The sequence below is a fragment of the Camelus ferus genome, chromosome 2, assembly GCF_009834535.1.
Source record: "Camelus ferus isolate YT-003-E chromosome 2, BCGSAC_Cfer_1.0, whole genome shotgun sequence".
Lineage (NCBI taxonomy): Eukaryota > Metazoa > Chordata > Mammalia > Artiodactyla > Camelidae > Camelus > Camelus ferus.
Genome location: NC_045697.1, coordinates 84,186,327 through 84,201,617, shown reverse-complemented (window position 1 = coordinate 84,201,617; position 15,291 = coordinate 84,186,327). Strand labels below are relative to the sequence as shown.

Below are 15,291 nucleotides of genomic sequence, written 5' to 3'. Positions count from 1 at the left end.
GGAATTCAAGAATTGAGTATTCACTGGACTCCTCAGATCTCTGCAGCATGACATTTTGTTAAGCATCAGAAGATCAAATTTAATATCCATGGCATCTTAGCCATTCCTTCCCTAGCCAAAACTTTACTAGCCATAAATCTCAATGTCTCTAAGCTTCTGCTATACCAGAGTCAACATTAACTAGTTAACCACAGTTAGTGGTTTAATCAGTAGCCTCCTTAATTTTTGCTGACTTATTGTCAGCATAGGCAATTTCATTAACTTTGAAACATCCTAATTTTCTTATCTGTAAAATTGAAATGATAAATAATACTTATATATGATGTCTTTTGATAATGCCCCAGATAAAAGCAACTGTAAAGTCCTATACTGTGTTATTATGGCCATTAGTGTTGTTATGATGATTACCAATACTGCTGTCATCAATGATAATGGGATGCTATAAGAACCTATCTATTGTTTTTCTTGCTATAATATGTATTTTATTACAATCTCAAAGATGCAGGAGGCTTTAGATTCCATCTGGTCCAGCCTCCCACTCACTGCCTGCCAATGGTTGTCCAGCCTCTATTCAAATATGATGACAAAGAAAACCTGATGCTTTGTGGGGCATCCTGTTCCTCTCTAAGATTTCTTTAACTGGGAAGAAATTTCCATTGCAGTGAGTTGAAGTTTACTTCCCAGTAATTTTCACATGCTGATCTTATTTCTGTCCTTTGTAGCAACAGAAACCTATATTCTCTTTTCCATGAGATGCTATTGAACTTTGAGAACATCTTTTGTGTTTTTAAACTAAAAGTACTCAGTTCTGTCAACAATTTTTTGAAGGTCTAGTAAGTATTAAACTAATCCACTCATTCATTCATTCATTTAACTTCACCTTATCTTACAAAGATTTAAAGTAAATTCTAAAAAATAAATGACTAGCATATAATGTGAAACAGTGGTCAAATATAAATAAGAAAAAGAATCAGAGCTATGGGAGATTAAACTATGAGTAGAATGTAAAGAATGAGATGAACCTATGGCTTAAACTTGTTTGGCTCTGATCTAAAATCAAAAGTGAATATGATATTTGTTATGAGTAGCAGGAAAACATTTTTCTGTCATCATCTAAAATGCTTTTTCCCCTACGTGAGCCTTCATCTAAGGAGGCTCTTATCTATGTTCACTGACAATGGATTCATCAACATGTCCCTGGAAAATGCATTAAAAGGCTTCATAATCCATGAAATTAAATTTAGGGCACACTTTTGTTGTCAACTTCTGAAAAAATACGGTGCCCAAAAATAAAAACAGATTTTTGCAATTAGCTTGATTATGGTTTGGGGAAATTATTTCCTCTCTTGGTTCAGACACTTTTTATGAGGGCAGTTTATGTAAGATTGTTTTTAACTTATTTTGCAACTATATTGCTTTGTTAGCCATTGTAAGTTTATATTCAAAATACTAAAATTTTTGTTTCATTATTTTGTTTTTGTGAGTCAGTATTAAGCCAAGTTTCACAAATTTTAAGGCCATTAGTTTCTTTGGACACAAATGCTTATATTGCTTCAGAACAGAGGCAACTTCATCATCTGTTTCCTTCATTTATTTAAAGCATCCTATTACATTTTGAAGTTTTAGTCCACATCTCATAAGATTCACTGTTTTTCCTCAATTTTTATATTACCAAATTTAGTGACATCTTCTTTGTCTTCAGCTAAATCATTGAGGAAAATGTTGATGAAGGCTGGATTCCTGACATTCACCTCCAGCTATAGCCAAAGTTAACCCTGATTGACAGCATTAAAATTGTTTAGAAAGCCAGGTAGAGACCATGTTTAATGACAACATGGTATCATAGAAGAGCATGGCCTTTAGACCTGGGCAGACCTAGGTTCAAATCCTTGCATTACCATTTATTGTTTGTGTGACCTTAAGCAACTATTAACTACTCTAAAACCCAAATTTCCTCATCTGTTTGTAGCAGGGTGTCCTAGCTAATCCCTAACTGGATTTGTGTTGATAAGATTAGTAGGATTGCCACCCCTGTGGGCATTTATTTGCACAATTTTTTTTTTCTGGCAATGTTTTGTAATCTGAGAGAAAGAATGAAAGAAACAGATGGTACAGTTGCTTGTGTTCAGAAGCATCATGATATGATGGAAAGAATGGATAGAGAATTATGAAACTCTCCTGCTCTCAAGTAAGTATGGAACTCTCTTGCTGTCAGGCTGTATCAATGTAGGCAAGTCAGTTCACCTCTTTTAACCTTTCTTAATCCATAAAGGAAGGTATTAGACCCCATGCTTCTAACTACTAAAGGTGTGAAATGAAAGGATCTTTTCCCAATTGTTATTTAATTCCAAAATATGTCAAGAAGTAAGTGCTGTATGCAAATTACTTTGTTTAACTTTCCCAACAACTCTAAAATATTAATATTTAGATATTATTAATATCCTTATTTTAGAGACAATGAAAGTGAGATACCTAGCACAGTGTCTGGCATAAAGGAGACACTCAATAAACATAAACTGAATTACTAAGTAAAAGAACCTACAGTTAAGTCTGATGTCTGGCTACTGCCATGGAAATACAGTAAAGCAAGTAGAAATGAGAAAGGCAATATGTACCATACTAATACATCTAGAAGTAAAGGTTGAAAACATCTAGGTTTTGATTGAAATTCATTCACTGGGATTTTTGTGCATAAATACAATTTCTCTTTAATTTTTTTCTAAAACAAGTTTTATAATGTTTTATTATACAGTTCTTTAGAACCTTAGAGATAGAAAAGATCTCAGAGATTAGTTTGCTAAAATTCCTCACTATTCAAGTGAAGACACTTAAGCTCAGGGAAGTAAAATTATCAAAGCTTATGCTAGACACTAATAGAACCAGGACTAAAATCCAATTCCTAATCACATGGAATTTGCCTGGTGTGGAATATTTTTTCCTGAATTATTCTGAAGTTTTGTAGGAGATAGCACTGTTTGTTTCTTAAAGTGCAGTCAAATTTCTTCTGTATTGAAATACTGGTGATAAACGTGCTTGACACCTTTGTGCCCTTCTGAAAGACATAAGGAAGAAGTCAAGAGCACTACTCTGACTTTATGAAAAATACTATGGTGTTTGGAAATTTACCAAACTTATTTTCCCACCCTTTAGGAATCTAAGAAATCTAAGTCTTTATGACACGTGCATACTCGTGCGCACACACAAACACAAACACACACACACACAACTATCTATACATCTTGGACTGACTTGTTTTTAAAGTAGTTCTTTTAGGAATACAATAGTAAAATAACACTGAGTCTTTTGCTCATAGAGTATTGGCTTAAGCAATGAACTCAAAGGAAGTTGCCCTGGAGAGCACTTTTCTTTGTAAAGATGACAAAAATATTCCGGGTACCAGTGTTTTCAAGTTGAACTTCCTTGTTGAAATTCACTTCATAGTCAAAAGAAAAAAGGGAAATAAGGCTTATTTTTTAATAAAGTAATAAAATTGTTGGAAAATATGCAGTGATAGAAATAATTCAAAGAATTACAGGTAAAGGCAGAAATTTTAGGGTACTTATTTTCTTTATTTCTTAACTGTTAGTACTCTTGAATCTTTCATTCTCTTATCTGTAAAACAAGCCCTAAAACTGAAATTGTGCTGGAAGAAAAACAAACTCTTAGCAAGTAATATCCCTGGAATGTGAGTTAATGCCTTTTTGTATATTTTTAAATCAAGGTTTTCTGATTAAATTGCTTTCTGCAAGTTTTGTTCTGCTACTGTTTCAAATTCTTTTAGTTCTGAAGAATTCTCTTCATCAAATTAGTTATAATAGTTTTTATGTGATGAAGAAAAGCCATTCCAGTTACTAAAAACAGTAGTGACATTTAAACTTTAAACAGCATTTAGTAGTAGGTAGAACAGTAGCTTTTAAACATTTCAGACTGCAACTAGAGTAAGCAATATTTTTATATTGAGATCCAGTTCACACGAACAAAAATAAAACAAAATCAGTAGTTTCCTGAAATAATACTATTTCTGTGAGTGATATGCTCTGATTTTTCTTTTCATGTATTCTGTTCTATTCCATTTGAAAAGCTGCTGATCATAACCATCTAAATTAATTTTTACACCACCTAGCAAAGCACAACTATAGTTTGAAAGACATGGACCAAGAAGTTTTTAGTGTAAGGAGCAATGTTTACTCTTTTCTTTAGTACAGTTTGAAAATATACTCCCTTTTGATTAGAAAAGAATATTCATTTTGGTTTGATATTGTCACATTAACTTTTTTTTTACTGACAAAAGGAAAAGTTACTAACATTGTAAGTAAAAAAAAAAAAACCTTTACTCTCTGGCTCCATGTATTACTAACATTATCCCAATTCACAGTTACATTTTTCCATGGCTTAAAAGAGGGATATACCAATTATATAAGTTTATATTTATATATATAGGTACATGTGAAATTGTGTAGAGTGTGTAATGTCACCAGAGTGTAATGTCACCAGAAGGTGTGTGGATGGTGCCCATGTGGATAGTTTTGTTCTCAACTGAGATAGGAGAGAATAAGATAGTGGAAGGATTGTTAGATCAGAAGCAGGACTCTTTGATTCCGATTTTAGATGTGCAATGTGAGATTGGGCTAGTTTCTTAACTTCTCTGATCTAATTTTCTATTTTATAAATGAAGGAATTGATCTAGACTATTTCAAGATAATATCTAATTCTAAACTGCTTTGATTCTAAGCAAATCATTGTTTATTCAAACCCAGGAGAGTATTTCTTTATGCTATTCATATAGTACTTGTGGTTTATTTTTGTCAAAATAATAACTCTCTCCTTATTCATACTATTATATCTAAAATATTAATATCCTCTTCATATGCTAACAAGAGGACACTTAAATGAACATCAGGGTATAGAATTGTACAAATGGCATAGTCTAATACAGTCTAATAATTATTATCATTAACCATAATTGATACACTTATATGTATTTGCATCTGAAAGCATGATAATTTTTCTGTGTTGCTATGTGTCTTAGTCTATTCAGATTACTATAACAGAATATTATAGACTGGGTGACTTATAGACAACAGAAATTTATTTCCCACAGTTCTGGAAGCTAGGAAGACTAAGAGCAAGGCACTGACAAATTTGGTGTCTGGCGAGAGCCCACTTCCTGATTCATAGATGGCATAGATGGCTCTTGTCTCTCTGTGTACTTACATGGGGAAAGGGGCAAGGGAACTTTGTGGAAACTCTTCTATAAAGACACTAATCCCTTTCATGAGGACTACACTCTCATCACTTAATCACCTCCTAAAGGCCTCACCTCCTAATACTATCAAATAGGGGTTAGGATTTCAACATACTGATTTTAGGGGGACCATGCACATTCAATCTATAGCATTAAGATAAGTTAAATGTGTTTTTAATAGATTTTGATGAGTTTGTGAGGAAACTTCTTGTAATTAATCATAAACTATGTCCACATCTCTTTCTTTCTTTCTTTTTTTTTATTGTTTTTAATTGAGGTACAGTCAGTTACAATACATCAATTTCTGGCATACAGCACAATGTCCCAGTTATGCATATACACCCATATATTCATTTTCATATTCTTTTTCATTAAAGGTTATTACAAGATATTGAATATAGTTCCCTGTGCTATACAAGAGAAATTTGAATGTTTTAATCTATTTTTATATATAGTGGCTAACATTTGCAAATCTCAAACTCCCAAATGTATCCCTATCAGAAGTAAAGAATGTTTCTTGAATAAACGTGATCCATGTTTGCATTTGACTTTATGTTCCAAAATAAGAACTGAGCCTAAAGTGGTGTATGGCTTAGAAGACAGTCTTGCCCAGGAAGCCTGTACCCTGAGACAAATCAGCTATGTTGTAGAATCTTCGTTAGCTCCAATTTTTCACATAGGTAGAAGTAAGGTAAAATAGATATTAGGAACTAAGTTTAAAACTAAGCTTGGGAAATATTCAAGCCTGCTTTTTCAAGATAAAATGGAAAGAAGAAAAAGTTATTTCAGGTTGATTATATTTAGGTGAGTTTCCCATTATGTTAGCATCAGCTCACAGAGTAATCACCTCCTTTCCCTAGTTATGACTACCAGATGCCTAACTTCTTTACACAAGCCTCTCAGAGAAGGGGACTTCAGATGATTATTTTTGTTCATGAACTCTCTAGAGATGATTGTGCCAAAGCATTGAAATTCAAGGGTAACATATTCTTGATTTGAAACATTCTAAACAGATACTTAAATGAAAATCCATTTTAGTTAAATAAATTAAAAAAAAGAAATGAAAGGTTATGTAGCAATCAGTCCCATGGGAACTCCTTTCTGGTTGTGTAATGTATTTTCTGAAGAGGTAGGATATAATGATCAAGGATAGTATTCACCATACTGATTTTTTTTTTTTTAATTCTCAAGTGACCTCCAAAATATGTGAATGCTCACAAGAAATAGTACTATTTTAGCAAGATCCTTGAAAGTCTCCATTTATTGCAATTTTAAGTCTGGAGAATAGAGCTAACACTAATGCTTATCCTAAAAGTAGTAAGGCCACTTTTAATCTTTCTGATTATGTATGTATTTAATATGCTCATTGCTTTAACATATATTCCAAATCAGGGCCAAATATGTCTATCCCAAAGCTGTTCCAGTATAACCTCTAGTCTAACTTAGTTCTAAATGCCTCTGCTTTCTTACTGTGTGATTTTGGTAATTTTTGTTTTGTTATCAACAATAGCTAATACTTATCAAGCGTTTACCATGTATTGGGTAATATACTTTATAATGATTATTTTTAAGATAGATACTAGTACTATCCCCATAATTAGGGTACATTTATTTATTTAACAAAGTTTTATTTTTCACTATGTACCAAGCACAGAGGATATAGCAGTTAATAAAAAAGACAAACTCTTTACTCTCAAAGAGTGCTCATTCTGGTGGATGAGATAAACAATAAAGAAATACGTACTTATATCATGTGTGGTTGTCACATCTTGCAGATCTCCAGCAACATGGTTGACAGAGGGCCCCGGTTCTGCTCACATGGACCTCCTTCCCTGACTTCTTGCTGAGTCTGCCTTTCACAGTCTGCCCCCAGCTTGTGACTGACCATGACAGTGACCCTAAGGCAGACCTGTTTCTGGGAAACACAGGACCTCTCCTGCAGGTGACTTTGGCTCAAGGATCTCTCAACAGCCTTACCAAATCTTCCCTACCAGCAGTCTAGAACACATCCGTGCACTTCAATCTGGGGTCCTTTGGGTGTCTCCCAGCCTTTCTTTGACCCTCCCCATTTTCTCTCACATGGACAATTTTCCTAATAAAATTTTTGCAGGTGTAACTCCATCTTTGCATCTGCTTCTCAGAGGACCCAGACTAACACATTTTGTTAGGGAGTAATAGGGCTATAAAGAAAAATAAAAGCACAGTTAGGTGTTGTAAGTGTGCGCTCTTAAGTAGGGGAGGTCAAGTAAGGTCTCAGGCAAAGGTGGCCTTTGAACCTCATACATTTGTGGGAACTCTAATTTCCAGGGCAAAATAAATTGCTTGAGATTTATAGCACTGATCTGTGGTAGATCAGATAGCTGACACTTTTAAATACAACTGCTTTTATATGCAGTTTGTATGTTAGTGGTGAAAAAGAAAATGTAACGAGAGTGCCTATTTGGGTGACAATTCATGTCAGACAATTGTGTATATGTAGAAAAAAACTACTTCAAAGGGGTGAGGAAAAGGCTTCAGAAACCATAGAATAACACAGTTACTTCCTCTCAGCCTGCTTCATTCTGGCATTCCTTTTATCCCCCTGTTCTTTTAGATTTATTTTGATAGTGCTGCAGCATCTATACCAATTCTTCAATCAGCAGTTTTAAAATAGGGTATGATACTGAATTTATCTTTTTTCCTTCTGACCTTTTCCAGTTCTGTTTCCTGCAACATCTCCATCTCCTATACTATTTAAGTTGTCACTGAAATATGTTTCAAAATATTACACAATACAGAATAATAAGTACATTCTTTTGGGATCTGAACTGTAACCTCTTAGAAATAGCTTTTTTTCCTCCTCTTTGCTCCTACATACCAAATCTTCCTGTTGAAATCACATTATATTGAGAAGCCAGGGAAAGTTTATATCCTGGGCTGAAATCTAGTTCTTTTATTAAAGGAATTCAAATAGGGGACACATCCTTTTATTTATCTAATAATATATCAGCTTAAGCCATTGAATCCTTATACAATTTTACTTACATTTTTCTTAGTTCTGAAAAGTTTAACTTTTTTAAACATGATTATTTTCTAAAAATTGTTTGATATGTTTATAAAGTGCTTTGATGGGTTAGTTTGGAATAGACTCCCTTTGCTTATTCTTTTGGCAAAAGCCTGGCACTCTTCCACCTTTCATAGAAAGTGAACTGCCCTTCTTCCTACAGAATAGAGCGTGTGGAGGTCGAAAGTATTTTTCATAAGAAAAGGGGCATTCAAAGCAATACTTTCCTAAGCTTAATAAAAAGCAGTTGTGGCTGAGAAACTGCAATGATGTCATGTAAGTTTTATCTTGTATAAGCAGCAGAGTGAGGAAATTCCAGAATTAATAAGTCTGCTGGTACAGCTGTGCCCTGAGTTGGAAAGTTCAGGATGTTCTTTTCACACTCACGACTGGACATTTTGCTCCACATTAGCCTTTGTGAGAATAATTAGCTCCCTCCATTTCCAAGATGCTAAAACATTTGTAAATGGGTCCATTTAGAAAACATAAAATTTTAAGCGGATGCAGTAAATGGTCATCTTCACTAAAAATTATTGTCTGTATTTGCCTTGATTTTGTAATAACCAATAATCAGTTACTTTAAATTATCAAGTCCTTTCAAATATTGAGTTAAGAAATGGAAAATACTAGCCTTGAGAAATGATTGAAGAGAATGGAGAGTTAAAAGCCAAGAATGTTTCTAACCACAGCTCTTGTTAACGTAGCTCTAGTTATTATCTAGAGAACAATTAGCCAGCTGATCATCAAGAAATTGGCTAAATAAAATAGGAGGTATAATTTCATGGCCTGAAAGTCTGTTGAACAGTATAATGGAGGAAATTGAGTTTCTGTTAAAGTTTTGAAAAGTAGAAAATATTTTTATTTAAAGGAATGTTTTTGATGTGTTATCACACCACATGATTTTGCTCAGCCTTATGGTTATTAGTGTCGTGCATTTGTTTCCTCTTTATTTCCTCTTCTTTCCTTTTTCTTTGCCCTTATGGGGGAAAGGAAAAAAAAAAGTTTACATGAATCAGAAGCATGCCCAATGCTGAGCAAAAACAAGCAGGTTTAATCAGAGTATGCTTTTGTGTTTCTCTAATTTCATAATTAAACATGCATATTGCTTGTTTCAACAGTCTGAAAATTCATCTTTTTATAGTTATGAGTGCCTGAATGACTTTGTAGGGTGACTCTAAAATGACTCAATTTATAGCTGTATTTTCTCAAAATTAAGATAATGGAGATTTTTTTTATTATTTTTGTCTAGACGTAATAAAATAGTTTAAGGCTGAAATTATTTTGAGAGAGAAGTTATGAACCATGAGTTCTTAGAGCATATGTTTTAGACGCACAAGTTCTTCCACTTTTGAGCTAGAATTAATGTAATAATCCTTAGTTTTCTGAGGCTCAATTTTTTAATTATAAAATAGAGTTTATTTATAATACCTTTCTCACAGGATAATCATGAAAATAAAGTAATATTAAAGACATACATTAAATAGCCTTTATAAAGCAGTGAATATAATGCTTGATATTTAGTAGTCCATCAACAAATGTTATTTTCATTCATTTATTTTTTCTAAAATAAATTTTCTTTCTCCTGTATTTCATTTTTCTTGTATACAAATGTGGTTGGGAAAAAATGCCACAGTCTTTCTGTTGTCCTAAAAAGGCTATCATATTTCTTCAGACTTTGAAAGATTTAGTTGCTTTTCAGGTCAGTGGAAAACCTATTCAAATTCCTTTCAAATTCTAATTGTGTAGTAACCAGAGTGTGAAATGTTGGCACTTCTAAAGGTGTCAGACAGCTGAGCTAGAATTAATAGACATTTCCAGGAAAGGAAGAAATACGATAGTGAACAGAGGGTTATTCCTTCATTTTTTTACCCAGTTAAAAAAATACTTAGGATTTCCCCCCTTTTAAGTTCTCCTTTATGATACTGGAGAATACTGTTTCATAGCTATTTAATTGCTAACCCCTTTTGGTAGTTGACAGAGTGGTGACATTGAGCATAGAATTTAACTCTTCAGAGATAGCTAAATAATGTGGTGTAGTTTCAATTTAATGAAAAATAGTAACTCATTTCAACTTGCTAATAAAGAACTAAACCATTTCATCAAGATGCATAATAGAATATGACTAATTTTTATTTTTAAAAGATTAAAATGAACAAAAAAATGGCATGATTGGAGCCTTATATCTGGAGTTTATCACAGTTGCCAACGTTGTTGTTTTAAACAGATAAACACCAAAACATAAAAAAACTAAGATATCTTAAGGGTATTTTTTAAATTATACAAACTCTCTACAATGATAATACGCATAAATATGATACATTAATATTATTCCTTTCTAGGGATTGCATTTTCATAAGCAAAGTTTTAAAAAATTTCTCTGCTTTCAAGATTAGAAGATGATTAAAACAACCACCAATTTCAACATTACATACAGATTCTTTTGTAAATTATGTGATGTTGCTACATGGTATTTTCATTACTCTATTATGTACTTTTCTTCTTCCTATCTCCTAAACTTAATCCAGCGAATAGCTTTCTATAGATGAGACATTTCTTCTCTGGTATAAACATCTATCACAGAACTTTTAACTAAATTGTGATTTATTTCTTACCAGTCCCATGTCATATACTTCCTCACCCATGTTTTAAGATATGTCTATAACTTTATATTAGTTTGGGTCTTTTATACCAATATATTCATATATTTCATGATAGATGCATGCTATTTTACTTCTAGATGCTTTTATGTTCTTCCATCTCTTGTTTTCCTGTGTGTTTTATGACATGTACTCCCTAGTGCTTAAGGATTTGAGCAGAATTTAGATTCAGTGAAGAAAGCTGCCAATTCTAAATACACACTCTTTTTCCCTCTCTCATATACATGTATTTATATGTATATTAGCATGTGTTTTATTTGTTACTACTCTTCAAAAAATGCATAAAGTTGAACTGATCAGTGCACAACATTGGGATTGGTGGAATTGAATTCCCTCTCCATCTCCCTTGGTCATGAAAACTGCAACATTATGATGTTCTTTGAGTAACTGTCTCTCAGTCTCCTTGACTAAATACTTAAAAATATAATAACCCAACTAAACTCTGAAGAATGATGTCATCTGGAATAATTACCTAATGATTCAAAGCACGTTGAAAAATACAAAGCACTTTAGAAATTCTAAGAATGACTAATGAAAAGACTTCATCCAGACAAGCTTGTTTGAAGCTTGTCAGAAAAGTAGAATCCAACCCTTTTCTGCATCAATAATGTTTGTATATCAGCTTCTATAGCTTTTATCCCTTAAATAAAACTCCGAATTAATTTAAATATCTTGTGCTATATTTTCATTCTAGATTCATTTGAAAAACATTTTCATGAGTAATAGCTCATATTAAAGGCAAGAAAAATGAAACCCTTTGTTGTCAGTTACTTTTCTAGATTTTCTAATGAAAAGGCTGGATCACTTAAACAAGGTGAAAAAAAGAGATTATAAATGAAGACAACTGAGTTTAAAGTTTGTAAAATAAGATCTTGAGTTATTTATTAGTATTTGATCTGAGATTGAAATTAGATGCCATAAGAGGAAAACTGCTAAATTGCTATTAAATTATTGCTACTAATGAAGAGTGTAAATGGCTTTGTCAGTAAGCAGAATAGTAAAACAGCAACATTTATGTTCAGAGATTTTTGTGGCACATACAACTTTCTTTTCATAGGTCTTCTGATTCTGGTATGGTGGTATCCTTGGTATCCTCTGTAGGTTCAGTTGTTATCACTATAGGAATATTCTCAGATATCCATCCCTTGGGAGTCCTATTAAAGGACCGTCTGCCAGAAAGAGGATTGGCAAAGGCCATGAACCTAGGATCTGTTAAAAGTAGTAGGTCAAAATCTGGAACCTTGAATTTAACCATTTTTGATGCTTTTTCAAAACCTCCAAATGGGGTGGCAACTCTGTGAGAAATGAAAAGAAAAAAAGTACGTTAATTAATATTCAGATTTATTTGCCAGAAAATAGGAAACAATTTTATGCATGATCTTATGGGCCTGTTGTATGTTATATTCTCAGTAGGGTTTCATTTTTTGACCTTTGAGGCAAGCATTTCCATTCAAGGACTGTGCCTTTATGATAAAGTAGATATTTGGCAATAAATTGGTGTAAAGTCCTTTTGTATGCACTCTTGGTTTTGGACTAATCTGTTCCATGTACCCTGAGTCATCACAAACATTTCTTGCCTTTGTGCCTTTGACAACAACGTTGCACTTGCTTAAGATATGTCCTCTGTGCCTCTTCTCCACTTGTGTATGTCCTGTGGCCTTTAAGTTCTAATTTCCTTCCTGCTATCCTAGCCCACACTGTCTTTCTTAACCAAGTTCCTATAGCATAGCACTGATTGATTTTGAAGGTGATATGAGTACTGGTAATGACAAACTTTAAGTCAAGAGTGACTGAGATGGGATTGAGAAAATAATCCTTAAAAGCGAGATAGTCAATGACTTGAGAGGGCCAGGAGTTCAGTGGATCACTTAGATGGATAGGTAAACCACCAAAAAGCAATGACAGAAATAATATTGGGGAAGAAGACAGTGAGCCAGATATTAAAATCTTCAGAGAAGGGAATGTCCACAGAGTGGATCGATGACCTCAACAATGGCTATAGCAGATGTGACTGTGTCATATTGTACAGAATCTCATGTTTTATTGGCCCATAATTTTCTTGTCTTCCACTGTTTTGCTCTCTTCTGAAGAATGGTATGTTTTGCTTTTTTTGCATCTGTTCTCAAGATGCCTGACCTTATAATATTTTTCCCAAATTGTTGTGGAAGATATGGGTAACAGCATGATTGGGGTAGTGACCTCAGTCTAATGTAGTATTTCAGCATCATATCAGTATAGACTTACACGTCCAGGACCTAAAACCATTACTCTGGAGTTAAGAGAGATTGGTTTGGAAAAGCACTTTAAGAATTCAGATTATCAGTCAGGTGTATTATGATTATTAAACTTCAGAAAGCATGGTAATAATGAAAGCTAGTATTTATTGACTGGGTACCATGCACCTACACTGTTTTAAGTTCTTCTCAAACTCTGTTGATATAAGAATCACCTTGGGATCTTGTTAAAGTGCAGATGCTAATTCAGTCAATCTACTATGTTTCTTGAGATTCTGCATTTCTAACCAGTTCTCAGGTATTGCCAGCACAGCTGGTCTGACCACACTTTGAGTATCAAAGCTTTACATGATTGCATCATTAAATTCTCACAACAACTTTATACAACTTTATGAGTTGATTCTTTTTATATCCCCATTTAATAGATGAAACTGAGGCTCAGTAGTTAAATGACTTGTCCAAAATCACTGACCTAGTAAATCGTAGAATCAGAATTTAAACCCAGGCTTCCAGACTCACTGAAGACCTGCTATTCTATGTTACCTTATACTGTACCCCACGAGCTAATTCTTAAGGAGTATTGGGCCTTCTGTGATCACTTTCTGAGTAGAGCAGTATGTTTAGGAGTCTCAGCCACTTGGCTGTGTCTAAATGATGTCAGACCAGTCACATTCATGATGTCATATCATGATGTAACTGATTTAATGTCCCACATTTTGTCACTTTACTTAGTGAATTAAGCCTTTATGACTCAAATTTGCTTCAGTTTATAAGTAAACTTATTTTTGGATGGCTAAGATGTCCAAGACAATATTTTGTCATTTTAGAAACTTAACATTGTAAAGCAGTAGTTTGTTCATTTGTTGATTCATTCATTTATTCATGCAACAAATTACTGATTGCTTACTACATCTAGACATTCTGCTATATCTTAGGGATTCAAAGATGGAAAGATTGCATTAAATTTTAATTTCAATGAACTCAGACAAGTAAAGAGTGAAACATAAGGAGAGAAAAAAAAACACATTCTAGCATAAGATAGTTATTTCAAGGGAAAAATGTCCTGAATGCAGAGGAGTTTAGGGTAAAGCTTAGAGCCTGGGATTAGGACCAGCTACATAATTTTGTAGGGCGCAGTGCAAAATGAAAACTTGGGGCCCCTTATTTAAAAATTGTTAAGAATTTCAAACATTAAGGCAAAGCATTAAAACCAACCATGGCCTTTTTAAGTGTGGGACCCCCTGCAATTGCACAGGCTGCACATCTATTTTTAAGAGTTTAAAAATATATAGTTATCCATTGGATACAAGAGGCTGGAGTTGAACATTTCTAGATTTAGGCTGAATTTGGTCAATTAATCTTATATTTTTGATTCCAGAAATCAACTTTATTCATTTATTTTTTTTCTGAATTAAATGAAAAAAGAAATGTTCTTGTGCCACTGAAATCCAATGTTTGGGTTTGGCACTGAATGCATTAGTTTTTTCCTTTTTATCCAGTTCTGTTTTGTTTTTCCCTCCTAATTTGTGGGTTATTTTCCTCCATAAATGAAAACATTCTCTTCCATTTCATCACCCATCTTCTACCTCCTACCACTTATTCAGTGAAAGGTTGCTGTTTGAAAAGCAGTTTTCTTTTTTTTGGCACCATTGAGACTATATCCTGTTTGTTTGAATTTTTATTACCCTTGGACTTAAAGTGAAGAAAGTCTATTAACAGAGATGTTAAACTCTCAAAGCAAGAGACTATTAAAGATTTTTAAGATCTCTGAAAATAGTTTCAAGTTTTAGTCAGTTTGTGAAGCAAAAAATTCCACTAAAATTTTGGAATAGCTACTGAAATTTAACCATGTATCTTTATAATTCCTATAACATAATTTCTTCAAACATAGATCTGATGTAAAGTGAGTTTTATACTTTGTCATCTATGTAGTGACTAATAAGCTTGTTTCACTAATATTCAGTTAATATATGCTTTCTTGTTTATTTTGATCAATGATTGATTTGCATTTGTAAAAACTAATAGTGCTGGACATATAATACACCCACAATAATTACTAATATTTTATAAGGTAAAGAATTATGTGAAATGATTGTATAGTTCGAAGCAGAG

At 33.3% G+C, this 15,291-nt stretch overlaps 1 protein-coding gene and 1 long non-coding RNA gene across 10 annotated transcripts in view; one reads left to right on the top strand and one right to left on the bottom strand.

Annotated features, from left to right (window-relative positions):
• Positions 1-15,291, top strand: part of LOC106729726 — a 280,510-nt gene that overhangs the window by 5,914 nt on the left and 259,305 nt on the right. For 6 of the 7 annotated variants that reach the window (XR_004313487.1, XR_004313484.1, XR_004313486.1 and 3 more), the window contains exon 4: positions 7,021-7,187. This is a non-coding gene — a long non-coding RNA (uncharacterized LOC106729726). Of the gene's footprint in view, positions 1-7,020; positions 7,362-15,291 lie in introns of those variants that run through there. The other variant, XR_001366139.2, reaches the window with a different exon arrangement.
• The window catches only part of MYOZ2 (myozenin 2), a 32,830-nt gene continuing 27,936 nt past the window's right edge, over positions 10,398-15,291 (bottom strand). For 2 of the 3 annotated variants that reach the window (XM_032462578.1, XM_032462580.1), the window contains one exon: positions 10,398-12,240. In XM_032462578.1, coding sequence (XP_032318469.1) covers positions 11,997-12,240 — 244 coding nt within the window. In that variant the 3' untranslated portion in view covers positions 10,398-11,996. The remainder of the gene's footprint in view (positions 12,241-15,291) is intronic. The other variant, XM_006185515.3, reaches the window with a different exon arrangement.